Source organism: Enoplosus armatus, chromosome 7 (genome assembly GCF_043641665.1).
Source record: "Enoplosus armatus isolate fEnoArm2 chromosome 7, fEnoArm2.hap1, whole genome shotgun sequence".
NCBI classification, from domain to species: domain Eukaryota; kingdom Metazoa; phylum Chordata; class Actinopteri; order Centrarchiformes; family Enoplosidae; genus Enoplosus; species Enoplosus armatus.
This window is the reverse complement of record NC_092186.1, coordinates 9,252,495-9,276,071: the sequence shown is the minus strand read 5'-3', so window position 1 is coordinate 9,276,071 and position 23,577 is coordinate 9,252,495. Positions and strand designations below refer to the sequence as shown.

General features: G+C 43.3%; 2 protein-coding genes across 3 annotated transcripts in view; one reads left to right on the top strand and one right to left on the bottom strand.

The window, feature by feature from the left end:
• Nucleotides 1-23,577, top strand: part of ralgps2 (Ral GEF with PH domain and SH3 binding motif 2) — a 43,243-nt gene that overhangs the window by 16,663 nt on the left and 3,003 nt on the right. Inside the window, exons 8-14 of one of the 2 annotated variants that reach the window (XM_070909565.1) lie at nucleotides 20,205-20,342; nucleotides 21,109-21,199; nucleotides 21,401-21,468; nucleotides 21,562-21,700; nucleotides 21,908-22,059; nucleotides 22,151-22,205; nucleotides 22,758-22,835. In XM_070909565.1, coding sequence (XP_070765666.1) covers nucleotides 20,205-20,342; nucleotides 21,109-21,199; nucleotides 21,401-21,468; nucleotides 21,562-21,700; nucleotides 21,908-22,059; nucleotides 22,151-22,205; nucleotides 22,758-22,835 — 721 coding nt within the window. The remainder of the gene's footprint in view (nucleotides 1-20,204; nucleotides 20,343-21,108; nucleotides 21,200-21,400; nucleotides 21,469-21,561; nucleotides 21,701-21,907; nucleotides 22,060-22,150; nucleotides 22,206-22,757; nucleotides 22,836-23,577) is intronic. The other variant, XM_070909564.1, reaches the window with a different exon arrangement.
• Nucleotides 808-18,202, bottom strand: angptl1a (angiopoietin-like 1a). The gene is made up of 6 exons (XM_070909566.1): nucleotides 17,954-18,202; nucleotides 7,748-8,019; nucleotides 6,990-7,610; nucleotides 3,448-3,641; nucleotides 2,146-2,416; nucleotides 808-2,034 (listed from the first exon to the last, which is right to left on the bottom strand). The coding sequence occupies exons 2-6, from the start codon at nucleotides 7,935-7,937 to the stop codon at nucleotides 1,847-1,849; spliced, it is 1,464 nt and encodes a 487-aa protein (XP_070765667.1). The 5' UTR covers nucleotides 7,938-8,019; nucleotides 17,954-18,202; the 3' UTR covers nucleotides 808-1,846.

Sequence of the window (23,577 nt, the reverse complement as noted above, 5' to 3'; positions counted from 1 at the left end):
GTAAGGTGTCATATGTGTCAGATCAGAAAAGTCAGCCAACTGAGGGGTTCATTTCCCAACTGGCTCCGATGACCTACAGTCCTGTGTGTCAGGAGTATAGCCAGGCAAGGCCTGGTCTGGCCTGGGCTCTTGGACTGCATGGATATACAGTATTTTAGGTGGCTGACAGCAAATCTACCTTCCAGTTTTGTTAGCTCACTGTGTGTGTGTGTGTGTGTTTGTGTGTGTGTGCGCAAGTATGTGAGCTAAAACAATTTGACTGTGTCCGTCGCTTCTCTTCCTTAGAAAGTTTGCGTTAGACATCTCCTGTCTGTAGTGACTTACAGTTCCTCAGAGACGAACCATCACTTTTGTGTTTTAGGGAAAGAAAAGCTCAACGGTTTTATGAGGAAGGAATGTTCACCTCCCTCTCCTCGTCTGTCTTTCTCTTGCCTTTTATCACATTTACTGTCTCTTCGATTCTTTCATTTTAGTCCTTTGCTTTAGCCTTCTTCTTTTCAGAACAAGAATTATGTGATTTTTCTCACTGTGGTCATGGTTTCATTTTTATTCTACCCACATTCTTAGATTATTAAATCCCTCTGACCTTCTTTAGGTCTTTCTCAGCAGTTTGTATTGCACTTAAATCAAGATCAAAGAAGTTTGAAGTGTTGATTTCAGATGATTGTATCATCCATTATACAGATAAAGGCTTAGCTCATATTTTACAGACTGTAATATTTCAAGTTCTACATTCATACTGGAAATATGTTAGATGGGGTTACATTTTAAACACCACTTTTGCTATGAAGCTGAGAGTGAAAGACATCAGTGTTTAAAAAAGAATTTAATTTGACTTGGATGAAAACAGGCAGTGCATGTCACATATTCTCCATCCTCCATCTACACATCCACTCTGAATGTATTTGTGTCAGCTAGTTGTGTGTGTCCTTCTGTTCAAGTGTTATTAATGTATCTCTACAGTGGATAAAATTTTTTAAGACTTGTATTGTTACAGGGCTAGATATAAAATGGCCACGACTATACTTACTATAAATACACTGATAAATAACAAAGAACGGCAGAGTGACAACATTGTGAACATTTGGCCTGAGTAGAATCACACCTCTTAAATTACCTTTCACAAATATAGCCAAAGATATTTACATACCAAAGCCAGCTCAGCCACATGCACATTGGACAAGCACATTGTTGCACAAGTTCATTTTCTGTTGGGGTCGAAGGAAACCCCAGAAGTCCAGACAAAACCCAGAAACCAGTAGACAGTAGGTTTAGCGAGGCCTGTCCTCTAACCGTTTGATGGTCAGGTATTCTAACTGCCAACACAACTTTAAATCGCATTGTTTTTCATGCTGCTAATGTTAAACATCCCAGTACATCCAGTACCCTTCGGTATGGGCAACACTACTTTCAATAAGTCACCATTAGCTGCTCAGAAGAAATCTCATGTCTTTAGTAAATGACCGTTTCCCTTTATTAGTTACTGAGTTTCAACAAGAGTGAGTAAAATAGGACACTTGAGAGTAATACTTAATGGTCCCAGGGAGCTTGATGAACCATTACTTTCCAGACTGAAAGGTGGAGGAGAGCAGTTACTTAGGGAGGGCAATGGCATTAGTCTTCATCTCTAAGTTCAACTTGGGTGCTAGCCACTGCGCAGACTGCTGGAGTCATTATTGTCTGGCCATAAACACATGCCACCGTCTCTTCCTCCTTCATATTTTACAAAGCACTGTTCTGCGATGGCAGGGATTCCTGGCTCTGCCTTTTACAGTATTTGTTTATGGGTAGATAAAGATAAGGGAGGAAACTGAGGTGCATTTGAAGGGAACCACAGTCCGAGGTTTCAGTCGATCGGCCGGATCATGAGGCGGGCTGACTTCAGGGAGTAGAAACCTCCTCCGTAATCTGCCCAGAAGATCCCATCCTGAAATTTGCTGCGGTAAACTCCCCCACTGTACCATACACCATTCAGGTTGGTCTGCCCACAAGCGTTGTACCACCAGCCTCCCTTATGGAAGTGGGCGCAATTACCTAGTGGAGAGAGAAAGATAGCCTCATTAAACAAGATGAGCGTGATGGACAGACAAAGAAGGAGCTCAAGAAATCAAAAACCATTTGGAACTCATCCAGCATCCCCCCTACCAGAAAATGCATCCTTGTCGCGATCGAGCGTGGTGAACTGTTTGCCGTTGTGACTGCTGAAGGAGTCGCCAGCGTTGCCCTGGTAGGTGCCGAGTCTCAGCCGATAACCCTCGCTCTCTGACTCCAGGTGGAAGCTGCTGTACTCGGCGTACACCTTCTTCCCTGTCCAGTCCTCCAGCTCTATCATCAGCTTATAGTCACCCTGTTTCCCAAGGTTGTAGATATTGTCCAGCCCAAGCCAGTGTTCACCATCTATGTTTCCGAAGCCTCTCTGCAGGGGACAAGCACCACAGCATGTTCTTTTGTTATTCATTGTCAGTTGTGGTTCATGTTGAAATGTCATTGCAATATAGTGCAGACCAACGAAGTGGAGAATTAATCTGAGTTACTCGACACTGTGGGTCGGCTAACTGGTAGAAGAATGGATCTCTTTTCATCCTGTGGTGAGTGAAGGCAAATCATGTCCAAAAAACACAAACAGTAAAGCAGAGTGAGGTTAATATGATTTCTTAGAGTGCTGAGTTTAAAGAAGGTCTGGTGGCTGCAATCAAGTAAAATGAAATCAAATCTGCTTCCCATTGAGACGATAATGTGTTAAGGTTGTGATCTGTGGTTTCTCACTTGGTACGAATTAGTTGAATGGCACAGGCAATGGTGATTTGGCTGCGGTTGGATGGAGAGTTGAACACAGCAAATGCAGAGCTTCAGAGACACATTTCTGTCGCTGATCCAAACAGCATGTAAGTATTGATTTCTAAATCTAATTTTAGATTTACACTTTACAAAACTCTTGCCTTTGCCTTATTTTTAACGGAGAACTGGGAGATCAGTGTAATTTTTTGCTCTGGGTGTTACAAAGAATGCGTTGCTTCTCTCTCTCTCCTGCTTGCTCTGTTAGATCCTGGATCATATCTCAATTGCAAAGACTGACACATGGGAAGAAAAATATGAAGGGATAATTTCCAGTGGGGTTGAGCTGTATTTCCCTCTCAGTCCACCGGGACTCTCTGATTGCGTATATTTGTTTGTAGGTCCCTGGTTAGTTCTTCTTGGCTGTGATTTCGGTGTGAGGAAATCCACCGCCAAGCTGTTTACATTGATGGAGTGCTTGCTTAGTGGCCCTGAAATTAACTGTTGAGACTGGGTCGCTTAGGAAATATGAAAGGAAGAGCTTTGGGTACAGTTCTGTCACAATCTTAAAGGTATTTTGATATTTTCCTCCCAAGGAATCAGATTTCTGCTTAGGTTGTCTCATTAAACCCTGCCTTTACCCATCAAACCTAACGAGTTCCCTCAACTTACCTTGTAGTTCTCCCAATTCCGAAAGAAGTTAACAGAGCCATCCCTCCTCCTTTGCAACACAGTCCATCCTCCATTGTCAAGGCCATGTTCACACCAGGCTTGGATCAACCGATCATTGCCATCTGTCTTAAGCAGGTACATTCCACTGGTGGTGTGGCCTGCCTGTCGCACCTGGAAACAGTCCCTGAAGGGACCTGTGGTTGAAGAGATGGTTGTAGAAAAAGTGGAAGACAAAAAAATGGTTGAATAGAGATTGTGCCAGTGGCTCTAATTTAAAATGTTAGATGTGCAAAAAAAATCCCTATTGCAATATTATCATGGTCCACAATTCATTGTCACATTGAAATTTGCATAACAATAATACTTCAGTATCCCGAGTTTAATAGTTGATGATGTTTATCTCTTCGTCTCACTTCATCTGGCCATAACAATAGCTCCTATATTACCCCACTGGGCAACAAAATGTTGAAATGAGTTATATCTACTCTTAAAAAGCCAGAAATTACCATATAACTTGAAGGCATTATAGACTGCAGTATATCTATATATTTTGTTACTGACTGGACTTGATTCCATTAAAATCATCCTTTGCCTGAATTAGTCGGTTTGAACAAATATACCATACTGTACTTGAATTGAACTAGATGTCTTCTTTTTTTTATTCCATATGCAAAAGTCATCACCATCAGTCATGAGCCTCTAGACAGCAGACAAGAGAAAAGGGGAGACAAAGCTGGGAAGGAACGTCTACTAGACCCCATGGTTTGAGGAGATGTATCATTGTGGCCACATTCTGTGGAAAATATCTCCTTTTGCTCAGACCATCCAAACATCCTGCAGTCTGAAGTTACACAAACATGCATGTGCGCACTTAAATTGTTATATGCATATTCAACTAGGTTTAGCCTTCAAATGAAGCCATGTGGTAGCACTGCACCCAAAGCTGAAGCAGCTGAACCTAAACCCAGCATATTTCCTCTGTTTTCCCCTGTGTGAATATGCATTAAACCAGTATGAACACCAGCATTGTGTGAGGGCCTCCAGGGCCTAAAGGCCAATGGAAGATGGTTTTCTCAGCTGAGTTTAGGAGCACATAGGGACCCAGTGTAATGCCCCAGCACAGATACCTAAAACTCCCCAGCACAAGCTTGTATTTTTCTAGTAATGATATGTCTTCATCAGACCTGTCAGTGAGAGTTCTCTAACTTATTCCCCTGTTCTATTTTTCTGTCACTTGTTAGTTTCTCTCAACCAAGCTTTAAGGGGTTGAGGTTAAAAAGAAACCAAGTCATCGAGCCATAGTGGTTTACAAAGGGCTCAACTAGACCAAACTGTGGTCAGGTAATGTGTATTTACAGTAGAAGTGAACCTACATGGAAGAGAACCTATTAGTGGTCTTTTGTGGCTTGGTTTTGGGTTGAAGGTTTACTTATTTTCCTTTTCTGATTACATACTATCTGTTAAAGTGTACATTAATCCATGTATACTCAACAATGGCAATCAAATGGAAAATGAAAAGAAATAAGTGGAATAAATCTTATATAAATTTATCACTGAGAGTATCCATCCTTGGCACAATGAATTGGGTAAATATGTTTTATGGAGACAAGAGGTAGAAATATTTTGGGGTGTGTGTTTTTCTATTTCTGAAAAGTAAATGGTGAAGAATGATGTGTTGGCCACCAAAACAAATATGATCCATCCCTGGCTTTCCGTGGTTTTTCTTGGTTGAAGATAAACCAAGGGTGTCCAATTTGAGGGCTTTGTTTCAGCCATAGACAAGAATTAGATTCTGGCAGTTTGTGAAAGCAGCAGCTTAATGCTTAACATTGCAACTATGATACGGATGAGTCCTTTGGAAGTGGAGGATTATTGCATTGGAGCTCTCAGTTCTAATGAGCTATGATTGACTAATACAAAGCTAAAATTACAGTTCAACAGGGGCTTTGTAAAGTAGGTGGAGAATTATTTTACACAGCTGGAAATAACCATGAGAACACTCCTTTTTGTCATCTAAGTGGAGTCATTGCCATTCCTGCCATTCTACCTCACCCAACCACTTCACTGCCTTTCTTTTTCTTCCATCTCTCTGTGTCTCCTTAGTTTTCTTTCTCCATGGAGGCGTTTAAAATGTGGCCCCTTTGCTCTTCTGCTCATTTAGCTTGAAAGCCTATCATTATTAGTGCTTAAAGTGGGTTGAAGGTGTTGCAAGCTCAGAGAAGAGCTGTGTTTCAGTCAAACTGATTTCTGGAGGATCGAGAATTGATTATGGACAACCTCATGACAAAACACCTATCAGACACTTTAAATACATTAAATACACACTTCACATTATATATTATATGTGTATATATAGACAGTAACAGTATTGTTAAACACTGTTGCCTTGTAATGGCATGGCATTAACAGTAAGCTGATGTTTTATTAAAAATGCAATAATTAATAATAATAAAGAGCTGACTTACGTAGTTTGGCATATTGATTTACTAAATAGTACTTGCCTTTTTATATAATAACAAGTAGCAAGATAGTAATGATATCTTTAACTAGAGTCTTTTAGTGTCTGATTTATCCAGAGATTTAAAATTCTGATTTAATCAGATGCGGAAGAAAGTATCCTTCACCTCAACATCCATCTGTGAACCATATTATGTCACCCTAAGTGACTCCCCTGTCAGTATTCAAACAGGCCGTCTTTTATTACCCTTTTTGTCTGAGGGATGTTATGAATGATTTCATCCATTTCACCATCTGGTTGTATAACCCCTGTCAACATTCCCCGCCATAGTCTAATCGCCAGTCAAAATACGACAGCCCTGACCAATTTTTAGGGGCCATTTCCAAGTAGCATTCTAGCCTTGCAAATTACTATCATATTAGAGATGATTTTTCTCAGATGTCAGAATTAGTCAATCTCTGTGAGAAAAATACAGAGGAGGCTGATCTATTTTAGAGGATTTTATCTGAAACATTGGTGGATTAGTCCATCAGATGCATGCTCTATTTGACTCTACCTTGCCCCTTTTATTTCTTGCATAGACTCGATGTAAATCTGACTGAAGCCTTGCAGTGGACTGCTGATGAAATTTAGCTATCCAGCTAACTCTGTGACAGTCAATGACCGTTCATTGTCCCTGCTAAATAAACTAATAAAAAATATATATATTCCTGTTTTTCTGAAGTCTTTTTAATGCCATTCAAAGAGACCTAATCCACATCCTACTAATTTAGTACATATGCTCAGTGCAGTGCAGCCAACACAGGCAGCCAAGTGGGAATTATAGGAATGTATGATTTCACTGCCTCTGTAGTATGCCAAGGATGAGCCAAGTGTGCCTCAGCAATACCAACTGTTGCGGTAAATTACGTTTTAAATTGCAGTCCTTAGGTAATTGTACTTTAGTAGTTGAGTGTACAATGAATTAGGACTTAAAAGGACATTTTGTTTTTGCTCACCATCCTCATTGAATCCCTGATTATTTTACAGTGTTGAGTCACTTATTCCTTCATCATCTCCCTGTCTGGTACAAATTGATACGTACCATCAGAGGTAAGTGTTCCCTGTGGCGGCGGAGGGTCAATCCCAAATGGGCTTGCAGTAGGGGAGTCCATGCGTGATCCTCTGGGAAAGGCCCTGTTGTTATTGTCCCTCTGTATCTCATTGGTGAAACGATTGTTAACTGGTATGTTCTGCGGTACCACCTGTACCAGTGGGGGAACTACGGGCAGCTCACCGCGTCCCAGTGTCCTCAGACACTGCTCCTCCAGTGCAGAGATAAGAATGGACTGGTTGTTGACCACACCGGCCATTGTGGCAAATCGGGCCTCCAGCTCTTTGTACCTTGAAGCCAGTCGCATCATCTCAGAGGTCACATTGAGGACGCGGTTCTCCAGCTGGGCCAGCTCCAGAGAGTTGTCTCTTTTCCTGATGATCTCATGCAGCAGCTGCATATAGAGTTGGGTCACCCTGGAGTTCATGTTCCTGCTCTCTTTCCGTAGCAGCTTCATCTCATTCACCAAGTTACCATCTACATCCACCACCAGCTGCAGCGTCTCAATCTCACGCCGCTGTTTGTTGAGCACCTCCCGCACATCTGCAATGTCCATACGGGTCACTCTGTCCTTGTCTGGCTCAGGGCCTGTGGTGCTGGCACATATTGGACCTGAAGACAGATATGAATTATTTAGGCAATTACCAAGAAGCTATTTAGATTTTTAGAAAATCAAGGGAGCATTAAATGAAGACAGCCATATGATTAATAACTAAATGTTTACTACAAAAACAAGTTAAACTTTGAACCTGTGATTCTCTGCTCAGGGACAAGGAAGGTGTAGGAACACTTTTTGGCATCAGGGTCGATGGGGGCTCTTTTACTCCTGTGGAGAGAAAGCTCTTTGGTCCTCCGGGCTTCCCTGGAGCTCCTGCAGTAACTTTCCTCCCAGAGGGAGAGGCACAGCAGGGCACACAGGCTCCACATCAGCCCCTGCATCTCTGCAGGCTCGTTGGATTGATAGATGGACAGCTACTGGTGCTCCCTCCAGGTGCTCCCTCCAAATCCCCCCAATGCCTTCCTGCAAGAATACAAGATCTTAAGAGTTAGGACTTGGAAACAGACACTTCTTTGTTTGCAAAGGCTAACAAAAGGAGTGTAAACAGCAGGGCTGTTGAATGTATGCTGTTCCAGAGCAGAGGGAATTACTGCCATGAGATTTTAATGAAAAGGTATTTGACACTTTTTCCAAATATTCACAGACAATCAGTAATTGTTTAGGAAAGTGTTCACTCAGTGTGCAGTAGCGGAGTTGTCAGGGGATTGTTCCACATTGCGATGTTTGTGTGGAAAGATTGAAAGAGAGAACATATTTGCTGTCCAGCCCACAGGACGAGGTCTGCTTTCTATCTCAGTTAGTTCCCCTGCTGACAGACACCCCATTTTTCTAAGGTCCTGTTGGTTTACCCCCATTAAGAGGTCTGCTATGTGGCTGCTGGTTGCTTTATCTTTGGTACCTGCCCTAACTTCATCTTCTTTAGTCTGGGAATAAGATTATTCTTTTCTCTAGCAAACTCCCATCCTCTTGAACCCTTTTTAGAAATCCAGCAATTTAGGAACACAGGAACTTTTTGTTCTGGGCCATACTGTATTTCTGCCTTCCAGTGCTCCTGAGTTAGTACGGTCTGATGGTCCAATAAGTCAGGATTTGCAGTGCACACTAAAAGTAAATAAAATACTCTCTCTTTTCTTCTTTTAATACCGACCTATTGCTTCACCGTTGTTTTTAGTCTGCCTTTCTGCCTCTGTATTTTCTTTCCAACATTGATTCACCATCAGCATGCAAAATTACATAAAATCGCTTTTTAATTCATGATTTGCCTTATCTTCACACTTGTTCAGATGCGATGGAGAAGCAAACTGAAATCACTTAAGGAACTCTTACCTTCTGATTCATTTCCCAAGTTTATGTCCTCATGTTCTCAGTATTTGGTCAAAAAGACCTCTAAGAGGGTTCAAGACCTCCCTTCCTGCTTAGAGATTTGACCTTATTGTCCCGTACAACAGTGTTATCTACTTGCACAGTACCCCCCCTTTAGTAAAACGCATTGACCCCTAATTCCAGTGCAGCTGTATAATTTCCCCCGGGGGATCAATAAAGTATTTGTGATTCTGATTCTGATCTGAGCTTCCTGTGAGGCAGGTTAAATATGCTCAATGCTCCACGTGGCTCCATACATCCAACGGGAATGTTCAGTAGGAGGTAGTATTTGTGTTTCACACACATACTGACTGTCACTACAGGGGTGTGAGATGAAAGCAGGACAACACCCTGGAGAGAGTTGTCTTCTGCCATGTCTAATTTGAGGGGTGACTGCAGGCACTCCCTTGCCTCTTTCTTGTCCCTGCTGATTTTAGTTCTGTTTCTCATCAATGCACAAGCACAAAAACACTCACACACAGACATACACACTGCTCCATTTAACACCCTGGCCTGGGCCTGCGCAAGGCCAAGGCTGTCTGGTCCTCCTAATCCACTCAATCTCTCTTCCCAGTCACTTTACTCAGTGCCACATCATTAAGTTCTACCTCCACCCTGAAACTCAGGGCCTGTGTGTCTCCCATATGACGCCATTGTGGTTCTTCAGGAATTCTGGCAATCCTGTCACTTGGAACAATGTCGAGAGGGGACAGGATTACAGCTAGTACAGCAGATTTGTAGTGTGTGTGTGTGTGTGTGTGTGCGCTCACTCTTGCTGGTATGCATAAGCTTGTGTGTCCATCTGTATAACTGAATACTGTGTGCATGACTATCCAGAGACGTTATTCATTTTCATGGTTGTGTGTTTTTCCAGCAGCCGGTAAGTCTGACAGCGTAACCAGGTACTGTATCCTTGCTGACCTCAGTGAGAGCTGCTGATGACTTAAACAGCAGCATCAGCAGTATCAGTTCTCAAGTGCGTCTTCTCTTCCAAACTATGACTGGCTTTCTATTGTTGCTGCAAGCTCCATAAAGTGTCCATATTCAGCATCATCTACAGTCATCTACATGCCCCCTAAGCATGAACAGGACAGCCATCAGCCATCACCTCCTTAATTTCCCATCTCTTTCTTGTCATCCTTCCTTTTCTTCCCCTCTTTCCTGTCCTCCGGAGCCTGATTTCCTCTTGGGTGGTGGTTCTGAGTATGAGGGGCCTAGTCTCCTTCAAGGAACCACAGCATATCAAAGACATTCCAGGGAACATGGAGAGGTCACCAGTGTGTTGTGAAGGTACAAAGTTTACAGTGTTTCCTCAGAACAAGCAGAGCGGCTTCTTTTTTCTTCCCCAACAAACCGAAACTAAACACTGCTGAAGTGCTTGGGGGAATTGGTAGCTATTGAGCAGAAAACATGAAGTGCTCACCAGTGGGAGTAAAACTTTATGCATGCGGATGTGCCTTCACAAAGTATAGTTGCAGTCAGTACACCAATACGCTGTGTCTTTGATTTGTAGATACAAGTACAAGTGCACCACAGCACATGTAACATGTGCATTGTTTTATTTCCATTTGCTGACCAAAGTTTGCTTTTGCCTCTCATGTCAAGTACTGCATTTCTGCCGTAGTGTGCCTTGGCATGAATGAGCAATATTCCCTCACATGTTTCTAACTCTTGAATATTATGTAGCTGGAGATGCGTTGTGAGGTGCTTCAGAGAAATGTAACTTACGATCAGAACCTAGAGGAGCACTGAGCTATGTGCACAGATACACTACAGAGATGCAACAAGGGAAGGAGATAAGGAGCGACGGGCTGTAAGGCAGACACAAAGCACAAAGATTTAAAAGGATAGAAAAGACATCAGTGGATTAAAGGGTAACTACACCCTCAAATCCTGCTAGAACCCTCTCTCCCAGCTTGTTTCAAAAATTCAGCAGAGTGTGTGGGTCAGTGGACGTGAGGGAGACTGACTGACACTCATTAGAGGGCGTTAACTTTCTTTTTTATATAAATGTCATGACATAGATAAATCCCAACCGGTCGACTCTGTGTCAGCATTGGCCTGAACACCTCACACATTTTTTTTTTCTATAGAAATTTTGTGATTAATGTCAATATTAACACCAGCATTGAGGTGTTTTATCACATAATTTAGTTTACAACTCAAAAAACACGTTTAAGTGTGCAGTACCTCTTTAAAGATAGTAGAGACTAATAGTGGTAGAAAGTGGGTCATGGCCCTTTTTCCCCTTCCTGGCCCGGCATCATGAACATAACTTGAGGCAGAGCTTCTCTCAGATGAAATACTCCTATTCCTTTTTTAGCCTCGACAAATTTGCACTCTTTTCCCTGCCTGTTTCTTTCCATGTAATTACTTTCCTCCCTGTTGAATCCCCCTCCTCCTTACTTTCCTTTCCTTCCTCTTTGCTTTCTCTCTACTTTTGTGTTCCTTCCCCTCTTTTCTCTCCAGGTCTTTCGGCTACAGCTAAATCACTTAAGCAGCAGATTGCAGCTACATATGAAAGCCATAGACTGTAAGCAGTACAGCAAATAAGAGAAATTGAAACAAATTTTCTCCTTGTTATCAATAGGATTTATTAAATTACTTGTTGGCTCAGCCCTACTGACAAACAGCTCTTGTATTCATAACATCCCTGGGAAACTCTTGAGTGGAATAAAGGATTTGCAGCGGGCTTCTCACTCCGCCTGCCTGATATTTTGGCAACAACATGAGCTTCATAAGTCTTCCTAAGTGCACTGCTGGGTCCTCACCCCACTAATAGTTATTAATAGTCAGGAGACATATGACAGTGGCTTTTTAAGTGTCCCCTCTCCCCTGTTTCTCTGTGTCTTTCACCGTCTGTCTGCGCTATAGTTTGGTTTATTATGGCTGTTATTGGAACAGTCTAAGGACAGACAGTATTTATGTGTAACCTACTTCCTTTGCTCTTTTTACCACACACTCTTTAGTCCAACTGGGGATAATTTTCAATTGAACAAGACGCAATCATGTTACTGTTTCAGCCCATTAGACCGACTCTGTCATCTTCTAAAGTCAAATTGTCAAATGTGCCATATACGTCTGCAGTCCTGGCTGTACTCTATATTTTGCTTGTGGTTTTAGTTCACGCTGTTTGTCTCATTGCAGTTTAAGGCTCTTCTGTTTGAGATGTACAGTTCTGCTGGTTCTTACTGAATACAGCTCTTTGACTTGAACGGTGGAGGGGAGTTTCTTGGATGATTCATCTAATGTTAAAATTAAAGAGCTTAGTGCCATGCTGACAGATTAATTCCACGCACAAATGTGCACAGTTATTTTTGTTTTCGCACATGTACCCATATTTGCACACAATTTTATTTTTTGTACACAGACCTACACAAAAAGTGCAAAGTATCATCCACAATGCTCACTGTGATCATCGGCTCAGCTGTGCACGCCAGTGTTGTTGATTGCCTCGATAATGCCCACAGCTAACTAACTATATTCAGATAGAGTTAGGCTTGCTTTAGCTATGTTCACCCACACTCACTCTGGAGGTGTGTTCGTATATAGCGATGACACTGGTTTTCATATGCCTTGGGTTTCTGTCTTGGAGCTGATGTTGTACATGGTGAGCTGAGCAGGAGGCAGAAATAATTCTTTTCTGCATGTTGATGAAATGACCAGAGAAGTCATTGAGCCAGACGGCTGCCTACGTTACTGCTAGACAGGAAAAATGTGTTCTGCCTTGTTGGTTAAACAGCATAATGAATGTTTGTTGTTACCTCAGAAAGGCAGCCATATGTCACACTTGTGGCTTCAGGTTACTCTGTATGTGTTGGCAAAAAAGCCTCCTAGAATGCAAGCATCTTTTTGTGGTCCGAGCCGAGACAAACTGCTTAACAATTAGTATAAACTGCTGCCATGGAAAATTGCAGCTCACTGCAGGTGTGTGCTCTTTGGGATGAATCCCATTAATGTCACTATCATACAGTATTTATTACATGTTCATTACATTACATATTACATGAAGTCATTATTAGATACACCTAGCTAGAACTATTGCAGTCTAATAGAACGACTGCAATAAATCCTACCTTCAGAACCACAATGTACATGACCGTACAGTTGAGTCAACACCTCTGTGACCCAGTTTCAACAAAAACTGATCATTATAACCTTCATGAACAGTCCTGTTGTATTGGACTTAGTTATAGCTAGTTGGACCTAACTGTTATATGTACACCCAGAGTTTTAGAAGACGCAGCACAGATAAGACAAGTCAGATAATCAAACTTGATGGCTTCTGTCCTGTCTGATGCTTTGTGCTCACATTAAATGAATACAAGCAGAGAAAATCTGTTGTGGTGATCATGAGTGTGTCAAATTTAGATTCAGGCTGTCATCCTGCCAGAGGTAGCTTTTGACTGCTGTGTGGGTTTCAGAGCTCCTGCAGTGATTTACCAAATATGATGTGTCAGTCTGCAGTGTGATGGATTGCTTCAAAAAACTGGGGGAGAAAGACTTGGACAAAATGTATTTATATTTTTGTAGCCAATGTATTTCCCAGCCTCAAAATCCCCAGCTTCCACTCCCCCATCTGGTCCTCAGACTTTCCCACAACAAGTCCAAAGTGCCCTAAAACATCACTGGACAGAAAAAAGAGGGAGAGAAAAGTAAAAACAAAAAGGGGGTGAGCGAAGGAGAGAAGAGGGTTTGGAATTGAAGTGGAGTAACAATATACATCAGCACTGTTTTATAAAACAACATGGAGCTGAGCCAGCTCTACTGTTGGTACACGGCCAGAGGCCGACTTCCTCCCAGCATCTCATCCATACATGATGTCACCAGCCACCGTTTTTGTCAACAGAGCTGAGTTACATGACCACTCATACACTCCACTGTCCCTCAAATACACAAATCATCATCAATCACTCATTCTCTAGTGCTTGATTAAATAATTGAGTACAGACCCACGACTGGGAAAATAAAGAACAGACAGAGAGACCATCAAACTAGTTTGGAATAAAGGAATTAAAATAAGAGCGAAGAAATAGCTCAGATGTGAGGTTATTAAGGACGGGCTGGAGAGGTTAACACAGCACGAGCGGGGAAGTAGTAAAACCACTCACATATTGAGACAATTAACGGAAAACAAAAACAACAATGCAAAACGGTACACTCTAAAAACAGCGCGAACAGCAAGGTGAAACTCATTAATGCCTCATCAACAAAATTGAAGTAACCTTTACAGAGCTTGAATACTGCTACCACAGTGCAATAGGAACTACATTATGGTGCAGTGTTCGTGGTGTTGTTTTATATCTCCTCATTACTCACTGCATGTGGGAAATATTAAAAGGGAAATCAAGTCAGATAGAAAGAGCTAGAATAGGATTTTCTCTACATTCATGACAAGCTTGTAATTGGGATTGGAGCCTCCCTCTAGAGTTAGAAAATGAAGGATGAGGTGGAAAAACGAAGATGATGTGTTAGATTAAGTGGTTCTGTTTAGGAAGACATTAGCCTGTGGTTACAACACAACCAGCGCTATAAAAACCCCTGAAGTGGTTCCTGCCTCCTGCTCTGCAGCCAGCTACTGAGTTGTCTACCTTCATGATGCTATATTACTGAGGACGGAGCCCCTCAAAACCCCCCTGAGGCCCCACGGCCCCCCATCTGTTTTCCTTCTTCTGTAGTGAAACTCTAAACGTGGGCTGAAGTTGGGGTCAGAGGTCTATATATGGGATTAGGGTGCAGCCCCACCCTTCCTCTACCTCACCCCTCCCCTCCTCCTCCTCACCCGTTCGCTCCACAGCTCCTGCAATCAATCGGTCTTTGTGAAGGAACGGGTTCCCCCTCTTCCTCTTTTTGCACAACACGCACATATATGCACAAACACGGCGTTCTAATGTTCGGGGGGGAATCCAGGGGGACAGAGTTCATGTAAGGCCGGCCCTCTCCATCTGTCACACTTTGGCAGGATAAGGACTCGCAACTCTCCAGCACCCTGCTCCATCATTCCATGACACTCATCCTCTTGCCTCCCTCCCCATCGCAGAACTAACACACAACCTGCCCCTCACCACAAACACACACTTGCAATGATACATGCAAGCATAATAATTCTTGCATAACAAAATCCCAGCAGTTGACATCATCTTAAACTAGTGTCTGCCTCAGTCAATCAGTATTACCCAGACTGACAGATTAGCCGTTACCTCGCCCGTTCAGGTGGCTTTTCTCTCTGATTGTATCAAACTCGTAAAGTGACACTTGGCTTTTGAACGAACACATGCTGCTGCTGCTAAGGTTTCAAGCGTCAGAAAAAGAGCTGGAGGAGGTTCAGGGGAGAGCGGAGAGCCGGGAAGGGAGAGGGTTATTAAAATGTTACAGCATTTATGTAAATGTTTGTTTGGCTGTATGGTATAAATTTTCTAATTTTAGGAGATTACTCGTAGCCACTCTTACTCTGTCCTGGTTTTATTTCTCCTCTGAGTCACACCTCACCTTAAGCTCATACTGCAGACTGCACATGCTTTCTATTAGTTGAATCAGCAAGGAAGAACACATAAATTCTCACACACACACACACACACACACACACACACACACACACAGCATTAAACACTCATTTCCCTACTGGCTCTACTTAGTTACATGCCTCCACTTCTCTTGTCTGTTTTTCTCGACCTCCTGGTTGACCTCTTCCTCCCTATGGTGACCTGTCCGTTCAACTGTGTCCAAGCTCTCATTAGAGGGATTCCAAATGAGCTTCATGCTGCAGCTAGAGACTTTTTGCTACAACCCCCCCTCCCCAACCCCCCCCCTCCCCACAGTTGTAATTTTTTGTTAATCTTCACACAATCCAATAGCTACAGGCAGCCTTGTAGCTCCTAATGTAGGTTCGAGTTTTAAGAAATATAATGTGTCCGGCTTGCTCTGCTGTGGTTGGATTTAACCACATGTGGTCAGCACAGTGTAAGAGCAGCATTTTTGGACAAGCCCACGTCTGCATCCTTTGTGTGTGTTATCTGTGTCTGCTTCTATATGTGTTTTACTGATAAGATCAGCCGGGCTGTCCATTACACATCTGCGTCTGTGAAGGGTCCACACACACACAGCCTCAGGTCAAATGCTGAGATACGATTGGCTGCATGCCCATCGCCCGAAAACCGCAGTTGGCTGGTGCTGGCTGAGTGAGCTATCAATCTCCTGCTGCGTTATAACATAGTCTGCGACAGGACGGACTGCTGGGAAAGGGCAGCGGTTAACTGGCTCCGACAGACTACCATGCACTACCTGACAGCTATTTATTGGCTTGTCCTGGGAGTTTTAAAATGTTAAAACAGGAAAGACATCAAACAGAAACCCTGCGATTTATAGACCAGTGTGAGGGTTAACAGCATAGTTAGTTTATGTGTGGATTGGTTGTAATGACCCATTTAAAGCTTTCTCCCAGGCCTGTCCCCCGTGCCCCCGGAGTTTCAGGTGAACCCGAGGGCCAAACGCTGCCGCTCCGGCACGGAATGTTCTGGATGTTTCTCAGACAGCTGCTCCCTCCTCCTCTTTATTATTATTTTTTTTATTTTCCAGGCTGAGTTATTGGAGGTATTGATATTCTGATTTATTACTCTACGGGAAAAACGAGCAAGCTCATGAGATGTTTTCTTAGCCCTTTTGCCGTTCCCTCATTTTTGCCTTTTACTTCAAACAAAGAGTGTGTGTGTGTGTGTGTGTGTGTGTGTGTGTGTGTCTGTGTGTGTGTGTGTGTGTGTGTGCGCGCGCGCTCGCGCTCAGCACTGTCTCATGGTCGTTTACAGCTTCCACAGATGTGGCTTTTGTAGCGAACAGAGTATTTTCCACAGATATCACCAACAGACCAGGACGTAAGTAAAAACATTTGAAGATAATTGCGAGTCGGTGATATGGAAGTGCCCCAGATTGATGTTGTTAGTGTTCAAAGCTTTTGCTATCATGGCAAGGTTGTGACTGAAGTGTCTTATGTCCGTGGGGTGTATTTGATAGAGGATGTGGTTAGGGTTGGAAAACACTGTTTCATAACTTTTTCCCCCCTTAACACAACTTGTATTCTTACAGTCTGTTAACGTTCACAAACTACAATGTATTTTCTGTGAGTCTCGGCGTATGATCTCCCGACCCCCATATGTAACAAGGAGACACATGCGCTGAGAGACATGTCACCACCTCATTAGGCGTAATATTATTGATGTAACCCTGATTCCACCAGGTTAACTCGGCTCCATCCCCGCAACCCTGTTAGTGGCCAGTTTCAGATGGTGCTGTATTAGGAAACCAAAAGCCGAGAAAAAATAAACAAGCCTGGCTCCAGAGCTCAAATCTCTCCATCTGATCAGATCTGCCTCCCTCAAGTGTTTTGCTGGACTGCCCTACTTTTCTTTCTTGTCACTTTTTTTTTCTCTCTTCTCTCTTTAACTTTCTGTTTCTCTTCAGGTTGAATGTAGTGTAAATTTTAGTTAAAGTTTAACAGCTGTTGTGTTTCTCCCTAATACATTTAGAAGAAAGCGCTAAGACACAGATGACTAAACAGTTCTTCATTATTTAAGGATTTCTTTAATATCAAAATTTACCCTTCAGTAGAGTGTAGAGTCTACACAATGGAAATGCCAAAATCACCAAACACTGTACATTATAAATCCATTCCTGTATTTTGCCTACACAAATGACATCCTACACATCCCTTACTTGGGAGGTCACGTGTGTTAAACGTATACACATGATACAGTTCTCAGCATGCTGTACACAGTATATCTCAGGCCTCAGATTCCAGAGGAAAACCAAAGATGCGTTGCTAAATGTTTCTGTCTGCAGCCGGAGCCTCCAGTCACGAAACGTCCTAACCTCTCCAACCTCTCAGCCAGAGCGCTCACAGCTGCCCAGACACACACACTCATACACACACACACACACACGCACACACACACACACACACACACACACACACACACAGTCATGCTGACACATGCACTCCAAAAACAAACTTGGAAACAGAATGAACTCAGGCAACATTTACCTTTTTTTTGCTACCAGTAGTGGGGGTGTGTTTCCTGCAGTTATAGTTTCACGTGTGTATTGTGTTGTGTCTTCACCGAGCTGCAGTGCTCAGGACTCATCTCTCTCTCTCTTTGTCCCAGTCTTCTGAGGTGCTCCCCTCCACTCACTCCTTCTGTCCTGCAGCTGAAAATCACAATATGAGGTCTTTTTTTTTTGCCAAGGCCCTACTTCCTCCAAAGATGTGCTCCTCCCTGTGGACTCAGCTGTCCTGGTGCTCGGGCTGGGGCATGGTTCAATAGCCGGCCACTTCAACAGACTGAGCTCTGACGGCTGATGCCTTGAGTTTTTCACAAAGGATGGGGGAGACTAGAAGAGGGAGGGGGAGGAGGAAGAGAGGGGAGGAGAAGGGGGATGAGGGTGTGGGAGTTTGAGATTGCCTTTTTTTTTTCCAGAGTAGCCCAGCCTACCTCTGATGTCACTCTGATGGGGAAAAAAAGAAGAAATAAGAGAATAGCAGAGCTGCCTCATTAAGTTTCCCATCCTCAACAATGGCCTTCATGGTTCTTGTATAGAAGGACGGAGTTGACTGAAAGGAAACGAGACCTGTTTGAATTCAGAAGTGTGTTTTTTTTTTTCTGAGTCTGGGGCTCAGACACAAGCTGCTTTGACCCCTTCTTCTTTGATTACAGCCCACAATTCCCCTCCCCTTTTTGCTTTCTCCTTTAGCAGCGGGAAGAGCTGATTGTAATGCTGCTGAGGTTTCTGAGCAGCTTCCTGTAGAGCTTCAACTGTGAGAGCAGGACAGAAAGGAAAGCAGATAAAACTGATTTTGTTATTGGAGCAAAATCCTCGCTCCAGGTGTAGACTGAGCTTGTCCAGTCTTTGCTTGCTCCTTATCACCGCTGTCATTTACTTTAATATGTTTAGGTGTGTGAGACATGGGCAGTTTTTTTTTTTTCCTGAAATATTTGAAAGATCTCTTTTGGATAACTGGCTAAGAGCAGACAGAAGATAGAGTTTTCTTCTTACTTCGTGACCACATGTCTTCCCTCCTACCCTTAGGTTTCTAACTTGATCCTCAGTTTTTTCATACGGGTTTTGCCACATGTAAACACAAACACAGTGTCTGTGTTCCCCAACCACAGGTCCTTGCATGAGCACGCATCTGTCTGTGGGTGTTCCAGGCAGTATGGATTTGTGCATGACTAACTGCTGTTATCCCTGACATGCTCTCAGAAGAGCAGCTACAGCGGTTAAGCCTCCAGGATCCCTCTCTTCCTCCTCTTCTCCCCATCTCTCACTTTCATCTGTCCAGCTGCGTCTCCAAACGCTTGTGAGCTGCTTCTCCTGCTCACAGCCTCGCTCTCTCTGATTCTAATCAGATAGTGTTGTGTTTTTGTGTGTGCATTTTAATCCTGAAGACGAGGTTTGGCCCTTATCTATTGGATGTGGTCCTGCAGTCCTGTTGTCGTTGCTTATTTCTACATCTGTGTTTTGACTCTGCATGCTGTAAGTGTACACATCTGTGAATATAACACTGTTTTCCAAGGAAAGGAGGGGGTTGTGGGTGTCATGTAGTCTACGGTGTGATAACTTTTCTTACATCTGCACTTAATCTCGACGCTGGCGTGTGAAAGAAACATTGAGCAAGACAGAGAGGAGGAAAGAGGAGAGTGGAAGGAAAGGCACACCATCAGTTCACTTCTGAAGTTTGTTAATCTCTAGTTTTTAAAATGGTGGGAAGCTGCTCCTGGGTTTGTCTCTTAATGTTAATATTTATGTAATGAGAGACTAAGAATCTCCACTCTGCTCCTAGCCTTCCAAAAAGAGGCAAGGAGAGAGGGAACAGGGGAAAGAGAGATGGCCTCGAGTTGGAAAGGCTGAAGAGACGATCAGTCATCCACTCGAGGCACTCGTTTAGATCCATGGGGAGCAGATCAGGGCAAAAAAAGTCTGCAAAGTATATGCAAATAGGACAGTTTGTCTGTTTCAGCCCCTGTGATATCAAACTTGTATCCAAGGAAATCTTGCTCTAGTATGATGTCCAGCCTTGTGTGTGTCTATACTTTTGCTTTCTAATGAGCGAAAAATCCTTGTGTTCCCCTCTGGTGTCTGAAATAACACCTCCAGCAGAGGGACAGTGTCCTCATTTGGCTTGCCCTGGGGCCCTCGACTTACTAAAGGATAGGAGCATGAGGCAAGACAGCTGTGTTTTTCTCCTGGTTTGATGTAACATGTTGCATCTTTTTTTGTGTGCTGCTTTATTTCAGGGATGTACCTGTCAGATCTGACGTATATAGACTCAGCCTATCCCTCCACGGGCAGCATACTGGAGAATGAACAGAGATCAAACCTGATGAACAATATTCTCAGAATCATATCGGACCTGCAGAGATCCTGCACCTACGGTGAGTTACACACAGCCACATATTCATGGCATGGCAGTGTGGTATAGTGACGGGAAAAACTAGAGGACCCAGGCCAATCAAGTATCTGTGAGGAGGTCAGCTGATTAATCTCATGTCAGCGGCAACTCCAAGTTTTCACTGTACTCTGAGACCTGATTGTGTCCTTCATGTGGAACATAGGCGGTATAAAGGCTGGAGGGAAACGGCATCATAGCCTTGCTACTTCATTTTCCGTTGCCATGGAGACACAATGAAAGAATCTCTGCTATTCATCAATACTTCTGTGTGTTTTTGTGACATCTGAACAATAACATATACTCATATTAGTTCATTAGTTTGTTCTTTGACATGCCTGTAGCCCTCATGTTTGGTTTAATTTATTATTCAGAGAGCTACAGCTCACAGATCCTCCAGCATATGGCTAGTAGACACCCTAGTAGTTTTGACATGGAGTAGAAACTATGTATCCTCGGGTTGAAGAGTGCTACAGTATTGAGTATTGGAGAGAAACCTTTTTTTTTTTTTATCTTATCTCCATGAGCTATTACCTAGCAACAGTCAGGCTACTGCTTTGTAGCTGATCGGCTCTTGAGCTCTCTGGAGGACGAGTTTTCTGTAATAATGAATGAAGTTTCACACTATTAGTAAATTGTTATCCTCACCCCAGACATACTTTATGGCCTAGATATATGTTGGCCGTTTTTGGTAACACATGAACACGTATGTGCATTTATTCTAATGTTTGTCATTATCTTCCCTCTTTCAGATATACCAGTGTTGCCTCATGTACAGAAGTATCTCAACTCAGTCAGGTATATCGAGGAGCTGCAGAAGTTTGTGGAGGACGACAATTACAAGTAAGAAATAAAACGTAATAATAAGCTGTAGATAAAAGCAGCAACTCAGACGGACACTGAGCTTTTACCTCCATAATTTCTTATGTAGTCACAGGAGCAACTTCCCAAAAACATTCCATCCACATAATTATTTTCATGATGACTAGTTAGTTTACAGAGGATGACTTCAAGCTGATTGATTTATCATTGCTGTTTATTTAGGTTGTCACAGAAGATTGAGCCAGGCACCAGCACACCACGAGCAAACGCCTCCAAAGAGGATCTTGTCGGTAAGTCGGGTGTTAAATGTAAAATTAAACCTTTTTCATCATCTTGTTTTCTTTTCATTCTTCCTGGTCTATAAAGATGTCCTTCCCTTACAGGCCAGGAAGCGTCAGCATCTCCTCTCTGCGGCCGTAAATGTACAGTAGCAGCTGAAGGAACCAAAGTCCCGGCCACACCGCCCTCCCCCAGGAACCTGCTGCCCTACGGACACAGGAAGTGCCACAGCCTGGGCTACAAGTCAGTTTCTGTTTTTATTTTGTATTGGGTAGAAAAATAGTCATTTCATCAGTCAACAATGCATCAATCTTTTGGTAGATGATGAAGAAGATGATGGCTTGAAAACCAGAATTTATAAATCAATGTCTTGAAGCGAGAAATACTTACCTCTTTCTTTTTCTGTCTCTCTTTCCGTCTCTGTCCCTGCTGTCTGCTGTGTCCACATAGTTTCATCCATAAGATGAATACAGTAGAGTTTAAAAGTGCTACGTTCCCCAACGCTGGTTCTCGCCATCTGTTGGACGACAGTGTGATGGAGAGCCACAGTCCCACCAGGGGACAAGCGGAGAGCTCAACTCTGTCCAGCGGTATTTCACTTGGTACGACGTACACGTGCATACATTACCATGACGCACCCTGTTAGCATCTTCAGTGACATGTTGTGCATTGATGATTTGTATTTGTTTACAGGGAGCAGCGAGGGCTCTGAGCTCAGCGAAGAGGTGTCTTGGCCGGCTTTTGAGAGGTAAGATTAATACGTCCGTGTCTGCTGTGCTTTTTCATCACATCCACATGTAAGATCATAAAATACCCCCATCCCAGATGTGATTGTATAATTTTCAAAGCTCTGGCCTCAAGACTCGCTGTGCGAAATGATCTGCCATTAAAACTCAACACACAAATGCCATGCCCCAGCTTTGCTTTCAGCCTTGCAGCCCGGGCCGTCGTGCCTCATCCCTCTGCCGCTGCTCTCAGATGCTTCTGCTTCTACGGCAGCCTGAAATGTATTAAGTGCTTAATATTCAAATCCCCTAACCACTACTTCTGAAGTAAAGATTCACAGCTTAAGAATCATCTTAACCTTCTTTCCCAAACAGCATTTTTTTTTTTAAACTATTGAATGACCCTGTAAACACGCATTCATCAGTAACTCCTCTAACCACATGGCTGCTCCTCCATTCGTCCAGCCCTAACCCATGCAACTTGAAGGGAAAAACGATAACAAAAACACACCCACACAGCCTTAACAGTGTCCCGTGCCCCCATATTCTGTCCTGTCTTATCCTATTCTAAACAGGACTCGGTTCTATCATTCTCTGGGCCCAGTGACCCGCGTGGCCCGCATCCCCTACAGAGGAGTCCTGAGGCCCAGCAGGTACACACGCCCTGACCGGAACCAACCTGACCTCAACCAAACCCTCTCTTATCCTCACTTCACACCCCTCAGTTCCTGCCAGGGGCTGCTGTGTGCTAGTGCTGGGATAATCGTGTATGTGTGTGCGTGTGTGTGTGTGTGTGTGTGCGTTGGCAAAATCACGAACCAGGTGAAGGGCAAAGGATCTGTTTGGGGTCATGATTCTTCATCTTTTGCTGCGTACCATCGGTCTATAATTGTACCTTTTGCTTTCTTAAATTTCTTGCATGTCTGCCTCACACTCACACAGTCACACACACATAGAGCTCATAGTCAACCTAGACTTCTTCCTGTGATACCTTTCCAAGATATTTCACAGCTTGGAGCTCAAAATGAGTTTCCATGTGTTACTGGAAACAAACTGTTACATCCCCATTCCTGAGGTAGAGAGGAACAGACTCTTCAGGATTATTGAAGCCAATTCTCATGGACGTTGCATATTAAGCGTCCCTTGCGGTTAGGGATGGGTCTCTCTCTGTCTCTCTCTCTCTTTCCACCAGGCTTCACTGGGCTCCTGCACTGGGCTTCCTGCTCTGATCCTCCAGACAGACACAATCTGCACACCACCTTGTCCCTCTCTGCTCGTCTTTCTGCAGATAGCAGTGTTAAGATTTATATCTGTGAAGTTCAATACTGTGAAAACGAGCCAGAAATAGATGTCGTTTTAAAAAAAAGTACTTTCATGTAGCAGAGTTGAAGGTGG

Excerpts from the sequence above, each read along its gene's own strand:
- angptl1a (XM_070909566.1), bottom strand. The coding sequence starts at position 7,937 with ATGCAGGGGCTGATGTGGAGCCTGTGTGCCCTGCTGTGCCTCTCCCTC. Across the intron at positions 7,611-7,747 it reads CCCTGAGCAGAGAATCACAG|GTCCAATATGTGCCAGCACC; the intron begins GTTCAAAGTTTA and ends ATCTGTCTTCAG. Across the intron at positions 3,642-6,989 it reads GGGAACACTTACCTCTGATG|GTCCCTTCAGGGACTGTTTC; the intron begins GTACGTATCAAT and ends CTTCAACCACAG.